Source organism: Rana temporaria, chromosome 6 (genome assembly GCF_905171775.1).
Source record: "Rana temporaria chromosome 6, aRanTem1.1, whole genome shotgun sequence".
NCBI classification, from domain to species: Eukaryota; Metazoa; Chordata; class Amphibia; order Anura; family Ranidae; genus Rana; species Rana temporaria.
In genome coordinates, this window is record NC_053494.1 from 223,179,840 (window position 1) to 223,195,640 (window position 15,801).

Genomic DNA, 15,801 nt, shown 5'->3' on the forward strand with positions numbered 1-15,801 from the left:
GGCGCCCCCTTACACTGGGCACCCGGGGATAGGCGCCCCCTTACACTGGGCACCCGGGGATAGGCGCCCCCTTACACTGGGCACCCGGGGATAGGCGCCCCCTTACATTGGGCATCTGGGGATAGGCCCCCCCTCTTTACATTGGGGGATGAGTGGATAGGCGCCCCTTACATTGGGGGATCAGTGGATAGACGCCCCTTACATTGGGGGGATCAGTGGATAGACGCCCCTTACATTGGGGGGGGATCAGTGGATAGAGGTCCCTTACATTGGGGGATCAGTGGATAGACGCCCCTTACACTGGGGGATCAGTGGATAGAGGTCCCTTACATTGGGGGGATCAGTGGATAGGCGCCCCTTACATTGGGGGATCAGTGGATAGAGGTCCCTTACATTGGGGGATCAGTGGATAGAGGTCCCTCACATTGGGGGGATCAGTGGATAGACGCCCTCTTACATTGGGTATGAGCAGATAGGTGCCCCTTACATTGGGGGGGGATCAGTGGATAGTCGCCCCTTACATTGGGGGATCAGTGGATAGGCGCCCCTTACATTGGGGGTCAGTGGATCGGTGCCCCCTTACATTGGGGGTCAGTGGATAGGCGCCCCTTACATTGGGGGTCAGTGGATAGGTGCCCTCTTACATTGGGGGTCAGCGGATAGACGCCCCTTACATTGGGGGATCAGTGGATCGGTGCCCCTTACATTGGGGGTCAGTGGATAGGTGCCCTCTTACATTGGGGGTCAGTGGATAGGCGCCCCTTACATTGGGGGTCAGTGGATAGGTGCCCTCTTACATTGGGGGTCAGTGGATAGGTGCCCTCTTACATTGGGGGTCAGTGGATAGGTGCCCTCTTACATTGGGGGTCAGTGGATAGGTGCCCTCTTACATTGGGGGTCAGTGGATAGGTGCCCTCTTACATTGGGGATCAGCGGATAGACGCCCCTTACATTGGGGGGATCAGTGGATAGACGCCCCTCACATTGGGGGGGATCAGTGGATAGGCGCCCCTTACATTGGGGGATCAGTAGATAGGTGCCCTCCTACATTGGGGGGGTCAGTGGATAGGCGCCCCTTACACTGAGAGTTAATGAAGATGGAGAATATATTCAATACTTCTTGTGGAACCCCTAGAATCTTCTAGAGGAACGCCATTGTTCCTGGGAACCCCGATTGAGAAAGATGGCGGTACTGAACCCCGGCATTGTGGGGATGTCCAGCCAACCTGCGGTATTGCCGGGAGATGGTATATACGGTACATACCATGGAGTGCGCCGTGTATCTCTGTCCTATGCCGCTGTATTCATTGTTTGAATATTCAAAATGATTTTTCTATAAAAAAAGACAAAAAACAATTCTGTTTTAAGAAGATATTTTATCATGAAATGGAGAGAGACGGGATTGTACAGAGCGGGCCATGCAAACGGAAAACATGCAGAGATTTCCCGGGAGGATCCCGGGAGGAACATTCCGATGAGAGATTGGATGACGGAACGAAGGTACAAATACACAGAGGTGCCGATAACATGGCGACCATCATCGATACGGAGACATAAAACACGACCTCCATGGGGTCTATGAGCAGTGGCGTAGCGTCGGGGGGGCAGCGCCCGGGGCAGGGCAAGAGATTGCCGCACCCTAATCCACCCTTCCACTAGTACAGTAGTACTGACCAACCTACCTGATCACTACACTGACCTACCCGATTCCTATACCGACCACTACACTGACCTACCCGATTCCTATACCGACCACTACACTGACCTACCCGATTCCTACACCGACCACTACACTGACCTACCCGATTCATATACCGACCACTACACTGACCTACCCGATTCCTATACCGACCACTACACTGACCTACCCGATTCCTATACCGACCACTACACTGACCTACCCGATTCCTACACCGACTACTACACTGACCTACCCGATTCCTATACCGACCACTACACTGACCTACCCGATTCCTATACCGACCACTACACTGACCTACCCGATTCCTATACCGACCACTACACTGACCTACCCGATTCCTATACCGACCACTACACTGACCTACCCGATTCCTATACCGACCACTACACTGACCTACCCGATTCCTATACCGACCACTACACTGACCTACCCGATTCCTACACCGACCACTACACTGACCTACCCGATTCCTACACAGACCACTACACTGACCTACCCGATTCCTATACCGACCACTACACTGACCTACCTGATCACTATACTAACCTACCTGATTCCTACACTGACCACTACACTGACCTACCCGATTCCTATACCGACCACTAAACTGACCTACCCGATTCCTATACCGACCACTACACTGACCTAGCCGATTCCTATACCGACCACTACACTGACCTACCCGATTCCTATACCGACCACTACACTGACCTACCCGATTCCTATACCGACCACTACACTGACCTACCCGATTCCTACACCAACCACTACACTGACCTACCCGATTCCTATACCAACCACTACACTGACCTACCCGATTCCTATACCAACCACTACACTGACCTACCCGATTCCTATACCGACCACTACACTGACCTACCCGATTCCTATACCGACCACTACACTGACCTACCCGATTCCTATACCGACCACTACACTGACCTACCCGATTCCTATACTGACCACTACACTGACCTACCTGATCACTACACTGACCTACCCGATTCCTATACCGACCACTACACTGACCTACCTGATCACTATACTAACCTACCCGATTCCTATACTGACCACTACACTGACCTCCCCGATTCCTATACCGACCACTACACTTACCTCCCCGATTCCTATACCGACCACTACACTGACCTACCCGATTCCTACACCGACCACTATACTGACCTACCCGATTCCTATACCGACCACTACACTGACCTACCCGATTCCTATACTAACCTACCTGATTCCTATACTGACCTGCCCTCCTCCTCCCCCCCCCCCAGTCTCCGCAGGGTCACAATCCCTCGGATCATCATGGATGGTCTTCAGTGTACCTTTACTCACTGCTTTGTCAGTGTCACCGCTGGAGCCCAAGCCGGGACTGCACCGCAACTTCTTTCTCATAGCGAAGTGGAAGAGCTCACAGTCTCCTAGACTGCACAGCGCAGGAGAAGAGCTGCAGGTAACCTGCCGCTGCGCCCCTCTAAATTTTGCGCCCGGGGCAACCAACCCCCCCTGGCCCCCCCCCACGCTACGCCACTGGCTATGAGGACAATCATCGATACAGACACATAAAACACGACTATTATGGGGTCTATGAGGACAATCATCGATGTTGTAGAATTAACGAGACATAAAAAGGAACTCCATTGTGGATTGTAAGCTCTACGGGTGAGACACGGACGGAGGGAGAATGACGATACAACACGGACAGGCGTGGTGGGGGGACGGTAGAGACGGGTGGAGAGAATTACCAGGAGATTAATTGGGAAGACATTTCTACGGAAGAACGTTCAGATCTCTCCACTGGATCCAAACTGACACAAACTGTGGTTTCTCAATTACCGTGTGTCGGGACTTTCCCCGAAGGACTTCAGAGAAAGGAGACTTCCGGCCTTTAACTATCACCTGTTCAGTGGCAGTAAATACATGAAGTGACAATCTGCACCGGCTTCTTAAATCTCTTCAAAGTTATTTTTTTTAAATAAAGAAAGCATGACCCAAAATGGGAGGCGCCAATGAAGGGACCGCCTCCGCTGGTCCCACCAAATAGGAAGCACCGTACTGAAATCACTACAGCGATTAGATGGAGTGCAGGAAATCCCGCTCGTGTACAGCGCTACGCTATATGGTGGCACTTCACAAAAGAAAGATATTAAAGATTGATAATACTTACAGGCAGACCTCCGGCGCTGTCCAGATACACAATCACCATGGCGATGGTCATACCATTCCCAGCCTAAACCAGGACAAGACACAGGAGAGGTCAGAGGTCATGGCAGTATACAGGAGGGTCATATGCAGGAGGGAGGGATAGGAGAGGTCAAATACAGCAATATACAGGAGTGTCATACATAGAGTGCAGGAGGGAGGGATAGGAAAGGTCAGAGGTCATATACAGGAGTGTCATACACAGAGTGCAGGAGGGGGATAGGAAAGGTCAGAGGTTATATACAGGAGTGTCATACACAGAGTGCAGGAGGGGGATAGGAGAGGTCAGAGGTCATATACAGGAGTGTCATACACAGAGTGCAGGAGGGAGGGATAGGAAAGGTCAGAGGTCATATACAGGAGTGTCATACATAGAGTGCAGGAGGGAGATGTCAGGTTATATATGGCGGAATCCCAGCATGCAGGAGAGAAAGATGGGAGAGGTCAGAGGTCATACATGACAGCACACAGGAGTGCCACACACAGAGTGCAGGAGGAAGAGGCAGGAGGGGGTCATATATGGCAGCATACAGGAGGGCTATGCAAAGAGTGCAAAAGAAAAAGCTCAGGAGGTCCTATTTGTCAGAAAAGGTAAGTGTCATACACAGAGTGCAGGAGGGAGAAATGGGAGTGGCCAGAGGTCTCCAGGCGGACAGACGGACGTTCTGACCCAGGCACTCACCTCACACAATTTTTCTGGGTTGGCCAGCAGTGAATGCCACTCCAGTTTGAGGTGAACGGTTCCGCTGACCACATCGCAGAGCGGAAACCACTGGAGAAGACATAAAGGAGCCACTGGTTACAGAGAGAAGAGAGTGATGGCCCTAGGTCCCTCCCCCCGCAGGACACCCTCCCGAGTCCCGCCCCCCGCAGGATACACCCCCCAGGGTCCCTTCTCAGCAGGACACACCACCCAGTCCCTCCTTTGCAGGACACCCCCCCAGTCCCTCCTCTGCAGGACATCCACATGTAAAAATAGTCCATTCAATCCCCAATGTAGAACACCATCTGTGCTGACTGTGCACCTGCACAAGGGCCCTCTTTAGATTTAGGGGCCCCAACTATAGAAATTGGGGCAGAGGGGACCTCCTGCACTTCCTGTCCGATTGGCCCCAAAATGCACAGAATGGAGGAAATGTTCTCAGTCTGCCCCCAGCTGTATATTATCAGCCATCATAGGAGGTGAAGGCAATACTTCTCTTCCTCAGCTCCATCTATATACAGGGTGATGCGTTTGTTCTCAGGCAGGTCACCGAATGGGGGGCCCCAAAATAGTTTTCCAAAAGGGGCCCTTACCTAAATAAGGCAGGTATTGCATGCCGAGCAGAATTCACCGCACGGTGTCCCAGGAGCGCCGAGGGTGAAGCTATTCAATGCCAACCCTTCATACATCCTTATCCTACAGAGCTCTGCCAACATTTCCTCCCACTGACTTCATATCAGAAAACATTTTATAAGTGTACAGCAGGGGTCGACAATATCTGGGCGCCAGGTCGCAATTGCGACAAGAAATTGTGACCTGGCGCCCGCCGGTAATTGAGGCAGCAGCTTTGCGGCCTTGTGAAGTCCCAAGCTCTTCCTTCTGTCAGCTGGTGCCATCTGGTGGTGGCCGTTGGCATTACAAGTTAAACAGCAATTCTAATATGTAATTTTTCACTATTTTCACTGCCATCTCCTTCCCTCTAATTAGAACCCCCAAACATTATATATTTTTTTTATTCTAACACCCTAGAGAATAAAATGGCGATCGTTGCAATACTTTCTGTCACGCCGTATTTGCGCAGCGGTCTTACAAGCGCACTTTTTTGGGAAAAAAATTACACTTTTCTTAATAAAAAAATAAGACAACAGTAAAGTTATCCCAATTCGTTTTAATATTGTGAAAGATAATGTTATGCCGAGTAAATTGATACCCAACATGTCACGCTTCAAAATTGCATCCGTAGGCGACGTTTAAAAAAAAAATTCTACAGGTTGCATGTTTTGAGTAACAGAGGAGGACTAGGGCTAGAATTATTGCTCTCGCTCTAACGATCGCGGCGATACCTCACGTGTGGTTTGAATACCGTTTGAATACCGTTTACGTATGTGTTCGCTTCTGCGCGCGAGCTCGGCGGGACGGGGCGCGTTTTCTGGCTCCTAACTTTAGCTGGCTCCTAGATTCCAAGCGAATTTGTCAAACCCTGGTCTACAGCATAAATGACAGCACACTGCCGGCACTGTACACAGTATAAAATGACAGCACACTTCCGGCACTGTACACAGTATAAAATGACAGCACACTGCCGGGACTGTAGAAATGACAGCACACTGCCGGTGACTTGTCCTCAATGTTCCACTATGGGGGAAGTTCCTTCACTGACTGCGCAGGCGCAAACTTCCCGACGGAAATCTCTGAACCTCGCCCGGCATCCAGGCTCATTCTTTAACATCCCCGTGGATTGGAGGATGTTAAAAAAAGAGCCAGGAGGCCGAGCGAGCAGAGCGAGCCGTCCGTCCGAGCGCAGCGAGGACGTGAGGCCTACTGGCCACTTTCCTCTAAATCCACGTCGCCCTGGATGCCGGCCGAGGTTCGGAGATTTCTGTCGGCAAGTTTGCGCCTGCGCAGTGCTTGAAGGAACTTTCCCGATAGCTGGAACCATCTCAGCGCATCAGTTCGCGCATGCGCTGGAACTTCCATGACACTTGGAACCAGCACGGCAGATCACCGGGACTGTAGAAATGACAGCACACTGCCGGCACTGCACACAGTATAAAATGACAGCACAGTCAAATAAACAATTACCTCGTCAACAACCCGATCTTTCATCACCCCCTCCAGGTTAATCACCAGGCTGCAAACACAAATCAGCACAATAATCACTTTCAGGGGTTAATTCACACACAGCATACAAACTTTGATCCCTCCTGTAAAGGGAATCCCTACTAGTTCTCTAATCTGTACATAGAAATGATGAATACACACGCTGACCAATGGCTGCCTTAGATCTCTCCCATTCTCCTGCATAGTGGTGGGCAGACAGCTCTGTGATCTCCATCAGGCCTGGATGGGATTCACTTTAAATCTCCTTGTAGTTGTTCAACAAACCTGAAATCTGTGAAATCTCTCACTACATCTCTAAGCTCCTGAAGTTTATACATTTTGAATATGATGTGCGATACGTTGTTCAAAATTTTACAAACATTGAATAAAGGGCGACCCCCAATGTTGTGCTGCTCAAAGCGGGCATTACTTGTCTGCACCCCACTCGGTTGGCTGAGATTTTACCTGCCGAGAAAGTCGTCCTTATCAGGGTCTTCATCATAAACATCGATCTCCAGGTCCTGCCCGGGGACTTCATGTACCACAAACTGCAACCAAGACAGAGAAAAGAGTCCAATCAGCAAATACAGAGCGAGTGGGAAAAATGGGAACGGCAATGGGCACGACCATCACTCCACCAACTGGAGGCAATCAGTCCACAGCAATAAAAGATCTCCATTTCTTTTCTGTGTATAGAATGTATTTTTTATGTTTATTTTTTTATCTAGTCACAGGGATGACACTGGGTTCCTAAAATCTCAAAATTCCCCTTTGGCCCTTCCAATCTTTTCTTACGCCGCTCTGTTCCTTCTTCCCATCGTCCCCACTCATATCCCTCTTCCTGCCCCTCCAGTCCTCCATCCCCACTTAGGTCCCTTTTTCTGCCCCTCCAGTCCCTCGTTCCCACTCATACCCCTTTTCCTGCCCCTTCAGTTTCTTGTCCCAACTCCTGTCCCTCTTCCTGCCCCAGCAGTCACTTGATCCCACTCATGTCCCTCTTCCTCCCCCTCCAATTCCCCGTCTCCACTCATACCCCTTTTTCTGCCCCTCCAGTCCCCCAGTCCCCACTCATACCCATTTTCCTGCCCCTCCAGTCCTCCGTCCCCACTTAGGTCCATTTTTCTGCCCCTCCAGTCCCTCGTTTCCACTCATACCCCTTTTCCTGCCCCTCCAGTTTTTTTGTCCCAACTCCTGTCCCTTTTCCTGCCCCAGCAGTCACTTGACCCCACTCATGTCCCTCTTTCTGCCCCTCCAATTCCCCGTCTCCACTCATACCCCTTTTTCTGCCCCTCCAGTCCCCACTCATACCCCTTTTCCTGCCCCTCCAGTCCTCTGTCCCCACTTGGGTCCATTTTTCTGCCCTTCCAGTCCCTCGTTCCTACTCATATCCCTCTTCCTGCCCCTGCAGTCACTTGACCCCACTCATGTCCCTCCAGTCCCCACTCCTACTCCTTTTTCTGCCTCTCCAGTCCTCCATCCCCACTTGGGTCCCTTTTTCTGCCCCTCCAGTCCTCCGTCCCCACTTAGGTCCATTTTTCTGCCACTCCAGTGCCTTGTTCCTACTCATACACCTTTTCCTGCCCCTCCAGTCTCTTGTCCCAACTCCTGTCCCTCTTCCTGCCCCAGCAGTCACTTGACCCCACTCATGTCCCTCTTCCTGCCCCTCCAATCCCCCGTCCCCACTCATACCCCTTTTCCTGCCCCTCCAGTCCCCCGTACCCACTTAGGTCCCTCTTCCTGCCCCACCAGTGATGGGGCAGTCTGTAAATCACTGATGTGGTCATCCAATTACCTTCACAGTGAATTGATCCCAGAGGGTAATAATCCTTCACCTTACCTCATACATCTCATTCCAGAGAGGATTCAGGTTCTCTTGTATCGTCTTGCTCTTGTACGTCTGATTTCCCACCCGAAGGACGGCGTATGGGTCAGACTTGCCCTTTATGAGGCCCCTCAGGTAGGTGTCCTTGGGAATCAAGTTCTCAGCTTCATAGAGATAAGCTCTGAGCACACCCTGAAGAGGGAATACATTCTATATGACACAGAGGACATTATATTCTATATACCACAATGGACAATATCTGCCCCCTATAGATCACTCCCGGATACAGATATATACAGTCACTTCCGTTCCCCTATATAATCACCCCAGATATAGAGATATACAGTCACCTGTATCCCCTATTTATATACCTGAATATAGAGATATATACAGTCACCTCAGTCCTCCTATATATCACCCCAGATATACAGTCCCCTCTGCACCCCTTATACATCACCCTTGCCCCCCTATATATCACCCCAGATATACAGTAACCTCTGTCCCCCTATATATTATCCCTGGACAAAGATATTTAGTCCCCGCCTTCCCCCCTATAAAGAAATATACATAGTCATCTCTGTCCCCCCTACAGATCATCCCTGGATACAGATATATACAGTCACCTCGTCCCCCTATATATCACCCCCGACACAGAAATCTATAATTGCGCTCTCTATGAGGATCCCCCCCATATGAAGACTCACATGTGGCACCGGGAATCTCAGTTCGGCTGCGTTCACCTGACTGCACAGAGGGAATGTGAATCGGTTGGGCAGCACCAAGTACGAGGCAATGAGATCCACTATCATCCCGTCCGACATGTCACTGCAACAGACACAAAAACTCCTTACTATTACATTTTAATGGCATTGGTGTCAGTGGGTGCAACAATAACCCCCAGCACTGGTGTCAATGGATGCAATAACAACAGCACTGGTGTCAATGGATGCAATAACCCCCAGCACTGGTGTCAATGGATGCAATAACCCCCAGCACTGGTGTCAATGGATGCAATAACCCCCAGCACTGGTGTCAATGGATGCAATAATAACCCCCAGCACTGGTGTCAATGGATGCAATAATAACCCCCAGCACTGGTGTCAATGGATGCAAAAACCCCCAGGCACTGATGTCAATGGATGCAAAAACCCCCAGGCACTGGTGTCAATGGATGCAAAAAACCCCAGGCACTGGTGTCAATGGATGCAAAAAACCCCAGGCACTGGTGTCAATGGATGCAAAAACCCCCAGGCACTGGTGTCAATGGATGCAAAAAAAAAACAGCACGGGTGTCAATGGATGCAAAAAACCCCAGCACTGATTCCAACGGATGCTATAATAACCCCCAACATTGGTGTCAATGATTGAAATAACCACCCCCAAAATTGGGGTCAATGGACGCAATAACCACCCCCCCCATTTCAGTGACTAAAATAAAACTCCCAGTATTGGTTTCAGTGGCTGCAATTAAAAAAAACAACATTGGTGTCAACAAATGACATAATAACCCCCAACATTGGTACAAGTGACCAAAATAAAAGCCCCTGGGATTGGTGTCAGCGATTGTAGAAATAACTCCTACATTGGTGGTCACTGGCAATGCCGTTCACCCCCCTAGAAACCCCCTCCCTGCATTGGTGGTTGGTAGCCATGCTGCTAGCCCCCTATTACCCCCCTCCCTGCATTGGTAGCCATGCTGATAGCCCCCTATTACCCCCTTCCCTGCATTGGTGGTTGGTAGCCATGCTGCTAGCCCCCTCTTACACCCCTCCCTGCGTTGGTGGTCAGTGGCTGGGTCTCACGTCAGACTGGTACTGTTGGGCAGAGATCACCCCACCTGACTGTATTATAGTGCTGGGTGCAGAAAACGTCCCAGCCCCCGGCATGCCACTGGTGCCCAAGAAGTGACAGACCCAGCCCAGGACGCAGCAGGGCACACAGAGCACTGGCGGGCCAGGCGTTGGGATCCAGACGGGTTCATAGCGATCTGCAGACCTATAGAACCATTCACCAGTCCGTTGTCACCCTGAGACAGGACTACAGAGCACCCCCTCTTACACAGGGGGAGGGGTATTGTACTTGTTAGAAGGTCGCTGGGGAAGCTGCAGTGTGCAGGAGACGGATTCAGTTCAGTGACAAGAATACAACATTTGTGGCAGGATCAACAGATATGTTCTGTCCTTGCTGAAAATGTTATTATCCCCAAAAAATAAAAACCAATGCAGACACCACAGCCAACGTTTTTACTTCTCGGGTTGGATACACTTTAAACACGAGAATAAGGATCTTTATTTCCAGTCATGTGACCAACCCCCCCCCCCTCTGTGTGAATGGAGGGCGAGTTCTGTAGAACGTTTCGGGATGGGGGGGGGGAGATTCTCAGAGTTTCGGCCTCGGGGAGACTTCAGGCGTTATCCGGAATCCTGAGACCCGCCCATCCCAGCCGCCGTTTTATGGGCTTTCCATCTCTTGGGTAATAAATGCTGCAATTAACCCTTCACACCCCAAAACTCCTCCCATGGGTGTGAACTCCGGAGAATACCCCGTGCGGGGGGGGGGGGCACTGGGGCCGTTCTGTGATAGGGAGGGGTATATAGATACAGGGAGCGAGGAGTGCGTCCCGTCAGGTTTCCATGGCAGCCGATGGTAGATCAGGGTGCGGACGGGGTTGGCACGCTCTGCCAGTCTCGCACAGGGCGGGTGCCGGTCCTCCTCTGGAACCGGTCTGTCGGGTTTTACTGAAAATGCCAATCTCTCACCCAGATATACAATCTGACGGCTTTGCAAATCCAGACAGATAAAAACTTTAATATTCAGAGTAGAAGAGGAAGTCAGATGTGTTCCCGCAGGAGAAAAACCCTGGGCGCAGTGCTCTGCCCCCCCTTTTTTAAAAGGCAATTACAGCCTTAGGCTCCTATCACATGCTTAAAAAAAAAAGGAACCCATGCGTCCGGCGCCCTGCATGTAGATTAGGGGGTGGGCTTAAGGACTGGGCGGGGGGGGTGCCCTGCATGTAGATTAGAGGGCAGGCTCATGGATGGGGGGGCACCCTGCATGTAGATTAGTGGCGGGCTCTTGGGTTGAGGGGGCGGCGGCGCCCTGCATGTAGATTAGGGGGTGGGCTCATGGATTGGGGGGCGGCGCCCTGCAAGTAGATTAGGGGCGGACTCATGGGCTGGGGGGGGCGACGCCCTGCAAGTAGATTAGGGGGCGGGCGCATGGATAGTGGGGGGGCGGCGCCCTACATGTAGATTAGGGGGTGGGCTCATGGATTGGGGACGGCGCCCTGCATGTAGATTAGGGGGTGGGCTCATGGATTGGGGACGGCGCCCTGCATGTAGATTAGGGGCGGACTCATGGGCTGGGGGGCGACACCCTGCATGTAGATTAGGGGGCGGGCGCATGGATTGTGGGGGGGCGGCACCCTGCATGTAGATAAGGGGGGTGGGCTCATGGATTGTGGGCGGCGCCCTGCATGTAGGGTGGGCTCATGGATTGGGGGGCGGCGCTCTGCATTTAGAAAAGGGGGTGGGCGCATGGATTGTGGGGGCGGCACCCTGCATGTAGATTAGGGGCGGGTTCATGGGCTGGGGGAGGCGCCCTGCATGTAGATTAAGGGGCGGGCTCATGGATTGGAGGGGTGGTGACCTGCATGTAGATTAGGGGGCGGGTGCATGGATTATGGGGATGGGCCGCCACTGACACAAAGTGTATATATACACAATATAAATACAATATCAATTTGTATGGAGACTTTTGGGACACCCTGTATAATGCTGTATACAGCGATACGTAGTAACAATGTATCAGTGGTGATGATCCCATGTTGGGGGGGGGGGGGGGTCACTGCGTTTTCTTATACACCAACAATGTAACAAATGTTCAATCACAGGATGCAATTCCCATCCTCTGTGTTCAGTAATAGAACACGGTACACACTGATATGTAGTAACAATGTATCAATGTTTGGTGTCAGAGGTGATCCCTCCGGGGGGGTGATTGATGTCCTCGCAGTAATATAAGACTTGTGTACACCGATATGTAGTAACAATGTATCAGTGGTGATGATCCCATGTTGGAATTTGAGGAGAGTCACGTTTTTTTGTTTCTTGTGTAGTAACAATGTATCAGATTGTAGAATTCAGGAAAAACGCCCCCCCCCCCTCCTCTCAAGAACAACGGGAACACGCCCCCCCCTTCCTCTCCAAACTATTGTAACAAAATGTAACTGAATTCCCAGCAAACCAGATCTTCAGGTTTTGTGGTTTCTGGCGTCTGTCCACCCCCTCCCCCGACAATCCAAAACATCATAAAACCAAATGGACATTTTATACAAATAATCAGAAAGGTAATTACTTGACTCCGGGGATCTCCAGCAAATTCGTCAGTCCCGTCCAATTAATATCCAGAAACTGAAAAGATACAAAATAGATCTTCAGAGGAAACAAACAGATCAGATTCATCAATTATCATCATCATCCTCCATCCATCAATCATCCTCCTCCATCCATCACGATCAATTATCATTATCATCCTCCTCCATCCATCATCAATCATCCTCTTCCATCCATCAATCATCAATCATCCTCCTCCATCATCAATCATCAATCATCCTCTTCCATCCATCAATCATCCTCCTCCATCACGATCAATTATCATCATCATCCTCCATCCATCAATCACCCTCCTCCATCCATCACGATCAATTATCATTATCATCCTCCTCCATCCATCATCAATCATCCTCTTCCATCCATCAATCATCAATCATCCTCCTCCATCCATCATCAATCATCCTCCTCCTTCCATCACGATCAATTATCATCATCATCCTCCATCCATCAATCATCCTCCTCCATCCATTAATCATCAATCATCCTCCTCCATCCATCACGATCAATTATCATTATCATCCTCCATCCATCAATCATCAATCATCCTCTTCCATCCATTAATCATCATTCATCCTCCTCCATCCATCACGATCAATTATCATTATCATCCTCCATCCATCAATCATCAATCATCCTCTTCCATCCATTAATCATCCTCTTCCATCCATCAATCATCATCAATCATCCTCCTCCATCCATCACGATCAATTATCATCATCATCCTCCATCATCAATCATCCTCTTCCATCCATCAATCATCCTCCTCCATCCATCACGATCAATTATCAATATCATCCTCCATCCATCATCAATCATCCTCTTCCATCCATCAATCATCAATCATCCTCCTCCATCCATCACGATCAATTATCAATCATCCTCCTCCATTCATCAATCAATCATCAACATCATCTTCATTCATAATCAATCATCATCCATCGATCATCAATCATCCTCCTTTATCCATCAATCATCCTCCTCCATCCATCAATCATCCTCCTCCATCCATCACGATCAATTATCATCATATTATTATTCAGGAAGGAATCTCTTTCATCCTCTCAATTCTTTTGCAATATTTATCGTCTCGGATTTCTCATCCAGAAATGACGTGAAATCTGCGACTCTTCAATAGAACCTTTCCCGTGTTTTGCGGATCACAAATCACCACCAATAGGAGGAGACAATGATTTCTCCCATCCACAGAGTACAGAAGAGCAGCGCCGTTGCCCATAGCAACCAGAGGATCCCCACAGATCACCGATCAGCGTGAAGATGATGTCCGGGTTTGGTGGCCAGATGGGGACAGGCCACAATTCCCCCCCCCCCCCCGAATATAAATATATGGGAAGTGATCAGAGCAATCAGGTAACTGGATAGAGATCATTAACAGGAGATGATTTCTGATTGGTCGCTCCACTTTGCGCATTCCTTTAAATACGGCTGATTGGATGTGTGACGTGTCCCTCGTCTTACCGGCTTCTGGATGAAGAAGAAAGTCACGGCGCCGATAAACGGAACATCGGACATCAGAGGGGCCAAAATCACCCGCAGCGTCCCGTGTATCTGTGAGAGAGAGCGAGATCTTCATTACACCCGAGAGGGGGCAACACCCCCATTACACCCGGGAGGGGGCAACACCCCCATTACACCCGGGAGGGGGGCGACACCCCCATTACACCCGGGAGGGGGCAACACCCCCCCTCTCCATTCCCCATCCGTACCCCCCCCCCCACCATTACACCCCAGAGGGGGCGACACCCCCCCTTCTCCATTCCCATCATTACCCCCCCCCCACCATTACACCCCAGAGGGGGCGACACCCCCCCTTCTCCATTCCCATCATTACCCTTCCCCCCACCATTACACCCGAGAGGGGGCAACACCCCCATTACACCCGAGAGGGGGCAACACCCCCCCTCTCCATTCCCATCATTACCCCCCCACCATTACACCCCAGAGGGGGCGACACACCCCCTTCTGCATTCCCATCAGTACCCCCCCCCCCCATTACACCCCATAGGGGGCGACACCCCCCTTCTCCATTCCCATCATTACCCTTCCCCCCACCATTACACCCCAGAGGGGGCGACACCCCCCCTTCTCCATTCCCCATCAGTACCCCCCCCCACCATTACACCCCAGAGGGGGCGACACCCCCCCTTCTCCATTCCCCATCAGTACCCCCCCACCATTACACCCCAGAGGGGGCAACACCCCCATTACACCCGAGAGGGGGCAACACCCCCATTACACCCGAGAGGGGGCAACACCCCCCCTTCTCCATTCCCATCATTACTCTCCCCCCACCATTACACCCGGGAGGGGGCAACACCCCCCCCTCTCCATTCCCATCATTACCCCCCCACCATTACACCCCAGAGGGGGCGACACACCCCCTTCTGCATTCCCATCATTACCCTTCCCCCCACCATTACACCCCAGAGGGGGCGACACCCCCCCTTCTCTATTCCCCATCAGTACCCCCCCACCATTACACCCGAGAGGGGGCAACACCCCCATTACACCCGAGAGGGGGCAACACCCCCCCTTCTCCATTCCCATCATTACTCTCCCCCCACCATTACACCCCAGAGGGGGAGACACCCCCCCTTCTCCATTCCCATAATTACCCTCCCCACCATTACACCCCAGACGGGGCGACACCCCCCTACTTTGTTACCCCCCCCTTCTCCATTCCCATCATTACCCCCTCAGAAGACTCACCTGGAGGCCCTTCACGCCGGCCTTACACAACTTCTTCACCTCCACGTTGATCTCACAATCTCCACTATAGCTGCAGAGAGAACAGAGGAGAGAATTACCCAAATATTCCCAGAATCCCCGGCGTGCGTCCGGACACACCGGA

The 15,801-nt window shown here is 51.2% G+C and overlaps 1 protein-coding gene across 2 annotated transcripts in view; it reads right to left on the bottom strand.

Moving 5' to 3' along the window:
* ESYT3 (extended synaptotagmin 3) overlaps positions 1–15,801 on the bottom strand; it is an 88,804-nt gene that overhangs the window by 25,430 nt on the left and 47,573 nt on the right. The window contains exons 5-15 of one of the 2 annotated variants that reach the window (XM_040358353.1): positions 15,660–15,729; positions 14,409–14,498; positions 12,895–12,950; positions 9,243–9,363; positions 8,554–8,730; positions 7,182–7,264; positions 6,699–6,747; positions 4,596–4,685; positions 3,879–3,941; positions 3,548–3,610; positions 1,265–1,333 (exon numbers count right to left, since the gene is read on the bottom strand). In XM_040358353.1, the coding sequence (XP_040214287.1) occupies positions 1,265–1,333; positions 3,548–3,610; positions 3,879–3,941; positions 4,596–4,685; positions 6,699–6,747; positions 7,182–7,264; positions 8,554–8,730; positions 9,243–9,363; positions 12,895–12,950; positions 14,409–14,498; positions 15,660–15,729 (931 nt within the window). The remainder of the gene's footprint in view (positions 1–1,264; positions 1,334–3,547; positions 3,611–3,878; positions 3,942–4,595; positions 4,686–6,698; positions 6,748–7,181; positions 7,265–8,553; positions 8,731–9,242; positions 9,364–12,894; positions 12,951–14,408; positions 14,499–15,659; positions 15,730–15,801) is intronic. The other variant, XM_040358354.1, reaches the window with a different exon arrangement.